The 12035-nt window shown below is 34.6% G+C and overlaps 1 protein-coding gene across 2 annotated transcripts; it reads left to right on the top strand.

The window, feature by feature from the left end:
- The first annotated feature begins 1133 nt into the window (after positions 1–1133).
- LOC128675781 (myogenesis-regulating glycosidase-like) lies at positions 1134–12014 on the top strand. 2 transcript variants are annotated; one of them, XM_053755447.2, is made up of 9 exons: positions 1134–1229; positions 5032–5157; positions 5549–5767; positions 6426–7086; positions 7843–8035; positions 8521–8630; positions 8999–9254; positions 9748–9904; positions 10754–12014. In XM_053755447.2, exons 1-9 carry the CDS (start codon positions 1211–1213, stop codon positions 10939–10941), a joined length of 1929 nt encoding a protein of 642 aa, XP_053611422.1. In that variant the 5' UTR covers positions 1134–1210; the 3' UTR covers positions 10942–12014. The 2 variants fall into 2 exon arrangements, with proteins under 2 accessions (XP_053611422.1, XP_053611423.1); XM_053755448.2 differs by having other exon boundaries at positions 1135–1229; positions 5549–5758.
- The last annotated feature ends 21 nt before the right edge of the window (positions 12015–12035 follow it).

The raw sequence follows: 12035 nt of genomic DNA, 5'->3' as shown, positions 1-12035 counted from the left end.
ACTGATATATCTTAATAAGTCTTCACGTATGAAGTGTTCCGAGCTTCTTTTCGACCGTTTATTGGTTTGCAAGTTTTACAGCGTGAGGCGTAACCCATAGTTTTCGAAGTTTTTTTATCTTATGGAAAACTATTTTTCCCAATATTTCTGCACCCGAATATGCTACATTATTGTATATTTTCACAAACGAATGCTTACATAATGAAAGGATTAATAACGTACTCTAAAATAAACGTTTTAATCGACATAGCAAAAGGCAAATTCTTCATTCAATTTTTATTTAAAATAACGTAAGTTTACCGTGGTTTACCGTTACCTGAAACGCCTAAATTATAAATTGTAGAAATTCTAAATTGAAATTCTAAATTGTATTAATTTTAATAAAAATGTCATTTCGATGATTTTTTATTTTAATTAATGCTAACTAGCAGTGTGTGTAATCATCTGTGAAGATGCGGCCTTCCACGTTAATGTACGCATTTTTTATATATTGTTTTACTAAGAATAAACGGAAAAAGCCAAATAAGTAATAAAATTAACAAATAAATTTTAAAAAATGCTCTTAAAAAGTTGTATCAAGGTGTTACCTTTTTAAATACTACAAAAAATTATAAATATTTTAAATCTGGTATTGACAGCACAATGTCAAAGAAAACCATCAGTTTTTTTTTTCCCGTTTGACATTTTTATCAGATACGCCCCTCTTCTTTATGACGGCAGACATTTGAGAGTAGGTTTTATTAAATTTTATTAAAAATATTTTTCGTTTACTACGTTCATTTTAATTTTATGCAAATTTATGCGCAAAAACCAATTTTCAGTCCTCAGATACTAATAAGTATTTTCAAGAATTTCGTTTTACTATAAGCTTTTCTCGTGAGATAATAAAACAAGTCCGTGCTGTAAACCATTGAGGTTAACCCTTATTGGATGCCATGCAATGATGCATCATTATGGAAACTGTAGCGACGTGAGTAGGTAAAATTTAACTTGATTTGATTATAGACAGACAAAAATCAGTATAGGTGAAACTAAATAAATTTTCGGCACAGTAATGACGTCCAGATTCCAACCGCCAATGAACAAACTCCTTTAGAGCACTGCAATAATTACTAAGTGTTATAATGATTTATCACTGCTACTTTAACACTTTAACCACATAATAATGATGTAGGCTTGGGTATCCGCCAGTTCAGGTCTAGAAGCCGACATGGGAGGGAGGCTACTCTGTAAGTATACATTTATTATAAATACAATAAATGATTAAGTATTAATAAAGACTTAGCCTGATGGTCATACGGACATATAATATTTTTTATAGGATGGAAAATAATATTTTTCAGATTCTTTTGTTCATCTTTCATTATAGATTTATAATGGAAGCTTTTGTAGGTTTTCCATGTACTAACAATACTCTATATGTAAAACTGAATTACTTCTAATATTACAATACCTACATACTTAAAACTCTAACATCTAACAAATATTAGTGAAAAATTACTGAAAAACTACTCAGCATATGTACAAAGTATCAAATATTTCGGGTTTTGTAATTTTGATTTATGATTACTGATTGATATAGGTAGGTAAAATAAATCATAAATGCAAATCGGCCTGAAGGACGCAGATATGAGCCAACTCTTTCAGAAATAGGATTACATAGGCGAAAATGTAGAGAAAATTTTGGTCCGTCAGAATTATTGGACTGAAAATGACAGGATTTTTTTTCCTTTGCGCCCTTACATGTCTAAGCAAGAACATTGATTTAAAAATTGTAAAAAAGAAGAAATGTAATGAATATGAATAATGTAAAATTATTACATTTAAGCTTGAGATAAGTATTAGAATCGATCAACTAATAGTAACCAGCCAACCAAACGTCTCAGACAACCTTTTGATACAACTAATACGAAAACAAATTGAAAAATGTGTGTGACTAATCGCACCGTACCATATGTAATTAATATGCAAATTTTGATAAATTTATGAATATCATCTGTTGTTAGCTATATCAAATAAAAACATTTATCTTGAAAAAAATGCGTTACTCCCACTTCATTAACTCCCACCATTCTAAGTGGCGCTAGCATAATCTTTAATTCATCATCCATAATCGACAAGAAATAGAATTCAATAATCTCAGAACATGACTGAAATACGATGAATGTGTGTAGGAGGATGGATAGAGATTTGGCTTAAACCAAAACCCCCATTTTAAAATTATAACTTTTATTTCATTTCCGTAATAACAAAAATAAACACTAACAGATTACAGCATAAGTACCTTGTAAGATCTTGTCTGAATACATATTATAAATAATTACACTCGGTGTTCGACAAAGATTTTTTTATTTAGGGCTGTCAAATCACGAGCAAATACATTTAAAGGTAACAACAGCTAAAATTGATGGATTGGCATTTGTTTTTGTAGAAAAGAAACATCGCGCAGGTAGGCGTAGACATACCTAATTGAAAGCGAAAGTTATGTTTAAATCGCTTGTATCTAATAATAGACTGAATATTGTTTTATCCAAAAATAGGTAAATACGCTATATTATTGAAATAACCAAAGAAACTTGGAATTTTCCACTTCAGTCGCAATCAACACGAAAATCACCTAATACCTATATAGTGAATTGGAAATTAGTATTTTAGTGTTTTAGTATTGCCGTATAATATTTTTTTAGGAAATGGCTTGTCCTGGTAGCAAATGTTTTAGAAGAATTTTTACAAAACGACCAATGGTTTTTATATATTTTTTTAATTAAGTAGGTACCAAATTAAATTATTAATTATAACAAAATAAATTTAAATAACGCATGGTAATTGACAAATCCGGAAATCGTTGATGAGTGTTTACAAAATTACTGGAAACGTTATATAAAATAGAACAACCATCATTTAATGACGTAGATTCTTTATAATCTGTGAAAAAAGTACTGATTGGGTCGCAATTACGATAACAATGGGCGGGAAAAAACGACAGTCTGTCTAAGTGCGGTAGATTACAGTGTATCGAACTAGTTTTTCAATCATTTTATATCGCAAATTTAAAATCGCGTGTTTTATACACTACACGTGATTGGATTATTTATCTACATATAAACATAAAAATTTTAGTCATCATCAATATAATAAAATTGAAGAAAGATCAAATTTGTACATTGGATTTTTTTTATTCTTTCATGTTATATACTTGGTTACTGATATAGATGGCGAAAATATAGTTTTCGAAATTTTTGTCTGTCTGTCTGTCTGAACGCGCATCACTCGAAATCTACTGTACCGATTTGCTTGAAATATGTAGGTACCTTATATACCGGGTAAACATCTTATTTACATTTCATCCCGGTAAATAGTCAGGTTCCCGTAGGATAATTAAAAAACTAAAACAAAATTGAAGAAAGGCCAAATTTGTACATTTGAATCCAGGATCACTTCGTTGTCCATTTGTCTGTTCGTCTGGCAATACCCTTATTCTCAGAAACGCGTAAAGGTATCAAGTTGAAATTCAAAAGAAAAAGGTATCAAGTATACCAAATACCCAGGTCTACGGTCTCTTTCAGCTGGGAAAAAATCAAACTTTTACGTTAATGCGATCAAAAAATATGACCGTTTTTGTCGCATATTTTTGCGTTTTTTTACGATTTCACAAGGGAATCAAAACCTATAACCAAACCTAACCAATAAAAAAATCTGAAAATCGGTAATTTATAGTTACATCACAAAAAGGTATATTAATTGTAATTTATTCCATACATAATAATTAGTGTATTTTGCGATTTCACAAAGGAATCAAAACCTATATAGGTACTTCCCGATGACCTAGAATCATGAAATTTGGGATTTATAATAATTTATACGTATATCACAGAAAAAAAGGTATATTATTTGTACCTAATTAGTTTCGTACAAAATGAGTGCATACGCCCGCTTTTCACCATTCCCATTAGATGGCACTTTGCCTTTATAGATCGCGCTATAGAGATTTTTTAGCAACTTGATAAGATAGCAAAGTATTTTGATGGACTTCATACGGACATAATTTGTTTTCTCGATGTGGTGATTTCGACTATCGTTCGAATTGAAATTTTGAAAAATAAGTATTTTTCATGTCATGCTTCATTTCGACCATAATATTCAATTTACTTATCATCAATCTATATATATACTTACAATAAAACTGTAACTTGACTATGTCCATACATAGGAGATATTTACGAAAAAATAAGAGCTAAAACAATTTTGTTAGTATGTTTGTACGCGCATCACATCATCGTCAACAACATCAGACCGTTGCTTCATTTTGACGCAAAAACAAACACACTTTCACATTTATATTAATTAGTGTGGATGTTTGTTCGGGTAAAATCTTGCAACTAAATTTTGAAGCAGTAATCTACGATTCAGCATGAAATGTTTTATGTTCGTTTAGTTTGTATGACAACGTAATTATTATGATTACATGACGACCTCCGTGGCCTAATTGGTCATCACGCTGGACTGCTACACTGGAGGTCACGGGTCCGAACTCCGGGCAGGTCACCATGGAAAATTGTCTTTTTCAGATTGACCTGACCTTTATATAGATAGATAGATACAATATATATGGTATACCATATATGGTATACCATATATGGTATACATATATTCTATAGAATATAGTATCGTTAATAAGGCATAACGATAACGCAAGTTTCGAACTTACTTTAGGGGCTAACTTCATTTTTGGGGGCCTCTTAAAGCCCGGGCCCCGTATTATTGATACGGCTGATACGGCGCAATAATGTATGTGCCTAAAAATTTGAAATTTGACAGGAAGGTAGATGACTAGATAATTAAAAGCGTTGTACTATTATATTAGCACTGAAATAATACATTGTTTACCAAGAATAGGAAGACCAACACAATACAAGTAAAATATTCTTTACACAATTTAGATGTCTATATGAAGTACAACGCTGATACACTGTATTGATTTATATTTTACTTACCTATCACCTAAATTTTATTTTTGAATATTGTTGGCAGTGATTGCGGCATTCGTCTCACTCGCACATGGAGCGGCTGTGGACATCACGGTGCTGGACGTGCCGGGAATCAAACTCCGTCTCGAAAACAATCCATTCGGGGGACTCAACTTTGTTTTGACGAGAAGTAAAAAGAAAAAATATTAATATCATAATAATTATAAATACTTAAGTTTGTGACGATGTGTATGTATTATTACTCTTTCACTCAAATTCTACTGGACGGATTTGGTACATGGTTAGAATATAAGCTGGTTTAACATATAACTTGGTTTTATCAGAAATTTCCACGTGACCGCAGCCCGAGGCGTAGCTAGTCATATGCTTTGATGACTTTGCTGCTGATGCGAACTCGAATGTTGCATTTTCTGACATTTCTCGATTTTGTACATTCTTAACACAAAATTCACTAATACCATACATAAATAATAGCGAAACTTAAAAAGTTTCGTGCTCTCTCTCTCTAATATTTAACATCTATCCATGACATAATATTGATATTAATTTTATTTTACCAGAAGGCATAACCGAAGTAATATCGGTGATCGGCCGCCGCACGGGTGCTATTAAGGATGTGGTCCAAGACGAAGACGTAGTGATTCAGTTTGCCAAAGACACTACGGTCAGGATCAGCACAGAGGAGGTAGCCGAAGAGAGGAGAGGCCAAGTCATCACTCTCACTTGGGAGGCGCCCAAGGGAGAGAGGTTAGAGGACTGCGTCAACCTAGGTGAGTTAGGTGCTGAACATTCTTACAATAATAATAGTGATAATTTCGTCATATTTGATCATTATTTGTTAGCATCAAGACGTTTCTCAGTATCATACAACAGCGATACACGTACTGAAAGTCACACCAACACGCAAACTTCTTTAGAACGCTGTTGGATCAAATTTTATGAAAATTTGTGTAATTAATAAAATATTACCCTGTATAGCAGTCGAGGATTTTGTAAAAAGACGCAAGATGAACATTGGCAGGTAAGACTTAGCGTATAAAGTCCAAAAGGTTGACAAGTTGATTAAATTTAGGAAAGACATCACTTTGTAGATCCCTGCGGAGGGCGTGTCCCTGCGTAGCCTCGCGGGACGCGCCGAAAGACGGATTAAGTCTAAGTGAAACGCAATGAGCCCCATATTTTCTTGTTTACTTTCTATTCACAGAAATGTTGTTGATTTTGTAAAGTGATCTTAAATTTAGGAAAACTGTGACATGTGATTTCTTTATTTTTGTTTTTAAAAAATTAGGCAAAATATGAATTAAATTAAATAAGTGTTAGAGGTGCTTCAAATTTCGATTTACCATATGTACTGTGTCTCATCAGCTCAATGCCGACCCATAAGTAGCTACTGTGTGAACTTTTGTCATAGTACTTACATAGTATAATTGTCATCAGGTTCCAAGCACTGGTACGGGGGACCACAACAAAAGCGACAGTATTGGCCCATTGAGCGGCTTGTCCTACCAAACTACTCATACGTAACCAAAGAAGCAGACAACTGCGGAGTCGCCGAGCCCTATTGGTTGAACTCCGACGGAGTGTTCTACTATTTCGACAAAAAAGTCCCACTATTTGTCGACCAAAACGACTTGGAAAAAAACGCGGCCTGCTTCATCGCACAAATCAAAGCACCGTACACAAACAAACGAGAACGCAACGATTTAATTTACGCCATTGGAATTTTCGAGGATGTTCGAAAAGCGCATGAATATGCTGTCGATAAGTACTTGAATAAAACCAGTGGCATACCAGATGAGAGGATGATCACGCATCCAATCTGGTCTACTTGGGCGAGGTATAAAAGAGATGTCAATCATGATGTGGTACTGAAATTCGCTGATGAAATCAAAGCCAATGGTTTTTCCAATAGTCAACTGGAGATTGACGATCTTTGGGAGACGTGTTACGGATCGCAAACAGTAGACAAGAAGAGGTTTCCGAATATGAAGAACACAGTAGATAATCTGAAGAAAAAAGGTTTCAGAGTGACAATTTGGACGCACCCTTTCATCAATAAAAACTGCGAGCCTTATTATACAGAGGCGTTGGACAAAGGGTAAGTAATAACTATGATAAATTTTCAACAACCTACATTCATAATGTAAGGCGTAGAGAGAAAATTTTGCTGTTTTTAGTTGCAGTTGTTTAGTTGTTGCTTTATATTGCCATTCAAAGATGGACAATAAAACATATACTAATAAGTAGTGTAACACTTTTATGTTTTAACGTTTTTTTTTATTTTCATTTCGGTACTCTTTCATTCTGTTTGTCTATTATTTTGGTTCTTGATAATGTCTTGTCATGGTCTTGTATGTCAAACTGAAAGATTGGTAGATTATATTCTAATGTGTAAAGATTAAAATAAATTTTAATCTCCTATTTATCTATTAAGATAGATCTGTAATTAATTATAGGATCCCCAAATATTTTGGGGATTTACGCTCCGGTACCGGATTCCCCTTCATTCTACGGCCGCACTTTTTTAATTACATTTTCTAAAATTAAAGTCTGTCATTTTTGTAACGAAGTCATTTTTGTTATCTTTTTTTCTAGTTGAATAAATGTGACAGTAGGTAAACTACTTAATACATAAATTACAACAATCGTCCCAATTTGTTTGAATAATATGCCTATACAACTTTTACAAACCTATAATACCTAACTACAAAAAAATGTTACGTGAAATTAAAATTCAGCAGATGCAGGAAATTATTATAATGTCATAAGTCTCTATTGAAAATGTGTATTTCTTGCGGCCACCAACCAGACAACGAGTACCACTTTACAATTCCGACGCTTTATATTTATTTAGATACCTAGTATCATCAGAATACGGATCAGTGGAAACGAGCTGGTGGAACGACAACGAGACGACGACAGCGTACATCGATTTCACGAAGCAGGACGCTCGTAACTGGTACATCGAGCGATTGAAAAGTCTGCAGGAAGCTACCGGTATCGACAGCTTCAAATTCGACAGTGGGGAATCTAGCTGGTCTCCTCAGGTGACCAATTTTATCTTCATTACTTTTCATTTACTTATTTATTATATTTTGGTTAATGCCACTGCAGTAAACTCATTTCAAAGACATTTTTTAAAATAAAAGTTTCAATGTTTCACTAACTTTTTTATGTATTCTCTTATACAACTTATATATATTTCTCATATATATAAATACATCTTAATACATTGTCCAACCTTTACTCAATGCGTTGGCGGTAGGCATTTGTAAGTCACGTCAGATACCTGAATAAATTTATAACACATTCGATAACAAAGAAAGTAAATAATGCAAAGTAACTTAATGCTAGCTCCACACTAGTTCGCAAAAAGTGATGGTTTGGAAGTACATTGCTGGTTTTTTAAAAATAAAAAATAGCTTACATACATACTACCCACGCAATTCAGGAACGTTCTTTCGCTTCAACATCTCTCCGAGTTCGTCGATAGTGTGGATACAGCATAATAAAAATGTACTCTGTATTTTAGATACCGGTACTGCAGAGGGATGTGAGAGATCAGCCGGGGATCATCACAGCTGACTACGTCCGCGCGGTGTCACAGTTTGGACCCATGGTGGAAGTCAGAACTGGATACAGGTAACGTTTTGAACAGACTTGAAGCTTAAAAAAAATAGCTTAGTCTTTTAAAAAAAAATATTTTTAGATGTCAATGGTTAGATTCGCTTTATGACACCACCTTGCTATATCTGTTGGGTCTAATAGTTGACTCGTAGAGAATGCCATCTGGCGTTACGCCACTTTTTATTCATAAATTTTGTGCCGTATTTTTTTTTATAAATACAAACTTAAGTAAAATCCAGCCTATGACCTAAACTATGTGTGAAAATTCTTTTCATAACCTTACATTTAGAATAAGCGAAAAATATAGTTTAACGATACGCTGGCCACAAAACAAATGAACACGACAAAGAAAAATTAAAAATAAACTCTTGTATCATCTACAGAACCCAAGACCTTCCAGTCTTCGTGCGCATGATCGACAAAGACACCTATTGGACCTTCGAGAACGGGCTCCCCACTGTGATCACGACCCTCCTGCAAATGAACATGAACGGCTATGGCCTAGTGTTGCCAGACATGATCGGAGGCAATGGTTACATTGAGCCCCCGACCAAGGAACTTTTCATACGGTGGCTACAGGCGAACGTGTTTATGCCCAGCATGCAGTTCTCGTACGTGCCTTGGGAGTTTGATAACGAGGTAAAAATATATTTTTTAATTTGTTTGACGTAAAAATGAAAAATATTCAGTACTAACGCGCGGTCCCGGCGTCACTCGGGTAAAAACAAAATAAATTATACACCTAAACCTTCCTCAGAAATCAATTATCTATTGGTGAAAACCGAATGAAAATCCGTGCAGTAGTTTTTAAGTTTATCACGACCAGACGTCTGTCTGGTCGTGATAAATGACTTTGTTTTATAATATGTAAGGATTGCAAGAACGCATTCATCATAGAATCAAAAAGTGTAATGACATCTAGTTATGGCCTAACGCTTCGCATCTTTCGCTTTTATTCACGAAATAAGTTCATTTAATGTTATGTTCCACGAAAATGGGTGCCATACGTAAGGCAGTCCTTACGCACATATTCTGCACGTCTATAATAACAACAAGCAAGTCTTAAGCGACTTCTCCATTCAAAAGGCACCTTTTGTTGTGGATCTTCACAATAATAACTTTGTCTTTTCAGACGATAGCGATATGTAAGAAGTTCGTGGACCTGCACGCAAAATTCGCGCCTAAGATAATAGCGACGTGTCGGAAGTCAATGGAAACAGGCGCGCCCGTCAACCCTCCCATTTGGTGGGTGGCGCCCAACGACACAACAGCACATGATATTTGGGATGGTAGGTATTTCGTAGTTTTTTATCAATCTATCACAACGTCGTTCACATTTAAGAACGTGGAGCAACTTCAATCAATCAACATCTATTTGCAAGTAAACAGATGGTACGATGGTACGGTAACAAAATATACACGTAAACTTAATTTAGTTTACGTGTATATTTTGTAGCAAGCATGCAAAATGTAATCGATCTATTTATTCCGTCGTAATACTATAATATGAATTGTTTCCGTCGCAAACAAATCATATTATAGTATTACCAGCATCAATGTTATCGCCACGTCAAAAAAATTGTTACAACTGTTCAGTGGTTGACTACTTACTTTACCAGTTTTTATGCGTACCACTTGCCTGCCACTATATGGCTAAAAGCTATGTCAAATGCATTTAGGCGACTTGTATATCTGACACTAGTGTTAGCAATAACACACTGGAAGAGTGAAAAATGTTACAACTTGTCTCTATCATTTTAATTGACCTGGATTCGTGTCCCACTGCTTGGCTAAGACCTCCTCCTCCATGTTGTACATTCATTCAGCAGATATCTTAGGGTATAATTTCAAAAACATAAATAAATAAATATATTAGGACAAGTCCCACAGATTGAGCAAGCCCCAAAGTAAGTTCGAGACTTGTGTTATGGGATACTAACTCAACGATACTATATTTTATAACATATACATATATAGATAAACATCCAAGACCCGGGCCAATCAGATAAAGATCATTTTCCATTATGCCCTATCGGGGATCGAACCTTTTTAAAAGCAAGCACTTTACCACTGCGCCACCGAAACTACTACTTTACGTATTGGCAGTAAAATCATATTTTATTTGATATTTTTTCCAGAGTACTTGTTAGGAGACTCGATCCTAGTGGCACCCGTAGTGGAGCGAGGCGCGCGGTCGCGTGACGTCTACCTCCCCGCCGGCACGTGGCTGGCCGAGGGAGACCCGGACAGGAAACACAAGGGAGGAGACTGGATACGAGACTACCCCGCTAAGTTGGACGAGCTACCTTATTTTATCAGGGCTTAGGATTCCTAGACAGAGGAAACTATAGACTACGTCGTATCTTCTTACAAGAACGTTACCGAACGTAATAGATAAAAGAATCTTTCGTATGTACACTCATGAAAAAACGCGTATTAGAATTACATAAAAGGAAATGGGACAGAGTTTGTCCCTCGACATGTGTCCAGTTTTACAACGCTCTGCCATTTTGTATGCTATTATATGGCATACAAAGGGATAGGCCGAGAACTTATTTGGAAATGTCCTATGTCATTTCAATAGGCTAGACCATTGTCTTTAGTTTTCTTTGTTTTGGTTACGTCTGATTTGTTTTAGACGTTTTTCGTTTGAATTTTCAAAAGCAAGGATATAATGAGGGAAACACGAGTGGATTCGCTGCTAGGGGCGCTGGCGCTGATGGTATGTTAGTTTTCAAAGTAAAATTTGACGTTTGTGTTAAAACGAAATGAAAATTTTCTTTATGGGTAATAGTCAAACATATGGTACAATCATGGAATTAGTAGGTAAGTACTCGTTATACAAAGTACCTACTAATTCCATGGGTACAATAGATAATTTATGTGACTTATCTGAGTCACCTAAATTTAGCCCTTTTCAGCCCGAAAATTATACTTATTATTATTACACTATATTCTACTAATCTTACAATTTAGAAATTCATCACAGAATAAAAATACTTAACTAATCAGTTAAACAAAAATTTTTGCGTAGTCAATGGATTTGGTAATTTGTTTTATATTCTTATCAATTTTTCAATTTGTTCTGTACTAGTTAGTTGTGCGCATGTTCGAGCCGTTCTGGCCACGTGGTCCGAATTCCCTAGGCATACAGCGAATTCACTCGCGTTAATCCTCATTCTCTTGTTGTCATTGTCTTTTTTATACGTCTAGATAAGGACAATTAAAGGAAAGGCGTTTATGTTTTCTCGTAATCATGACCGTAGTTCTCGATTAGAAATAACTTTTTAACGTTACTTTTGAAAATTCGACTACACCATTTATTCAATATTTAGGTTAATAGATAATTTATAAAAATATGCTATGTGTGTTTATAAATAAATGTATATTGAAGAACTATTTATTTTTATCATTATATGT

The sequence above is a fragment of the Plodia interpunctella genome, chromosome 15 (assembly GCF_027563975.2).
Source record: "Plodia interpunctella isolate USDA-ARS_2022_Savannah chromosome 15, ilPloInte3.2, whole genome shotgun sequence".
NCBI classification, from domain to species: domain Eukaryota; kingdom Metazoa; phylum Arthropoda; class Insecta; order Lepidoptera; family Pyralidae; genus Plodia; species Plodia interpunctella.
The sequence above is the reverse complement of the archived record's forward strand: the minus strand, read 5'-3'. Positions and strand labels throughout refer to the sequence as shown.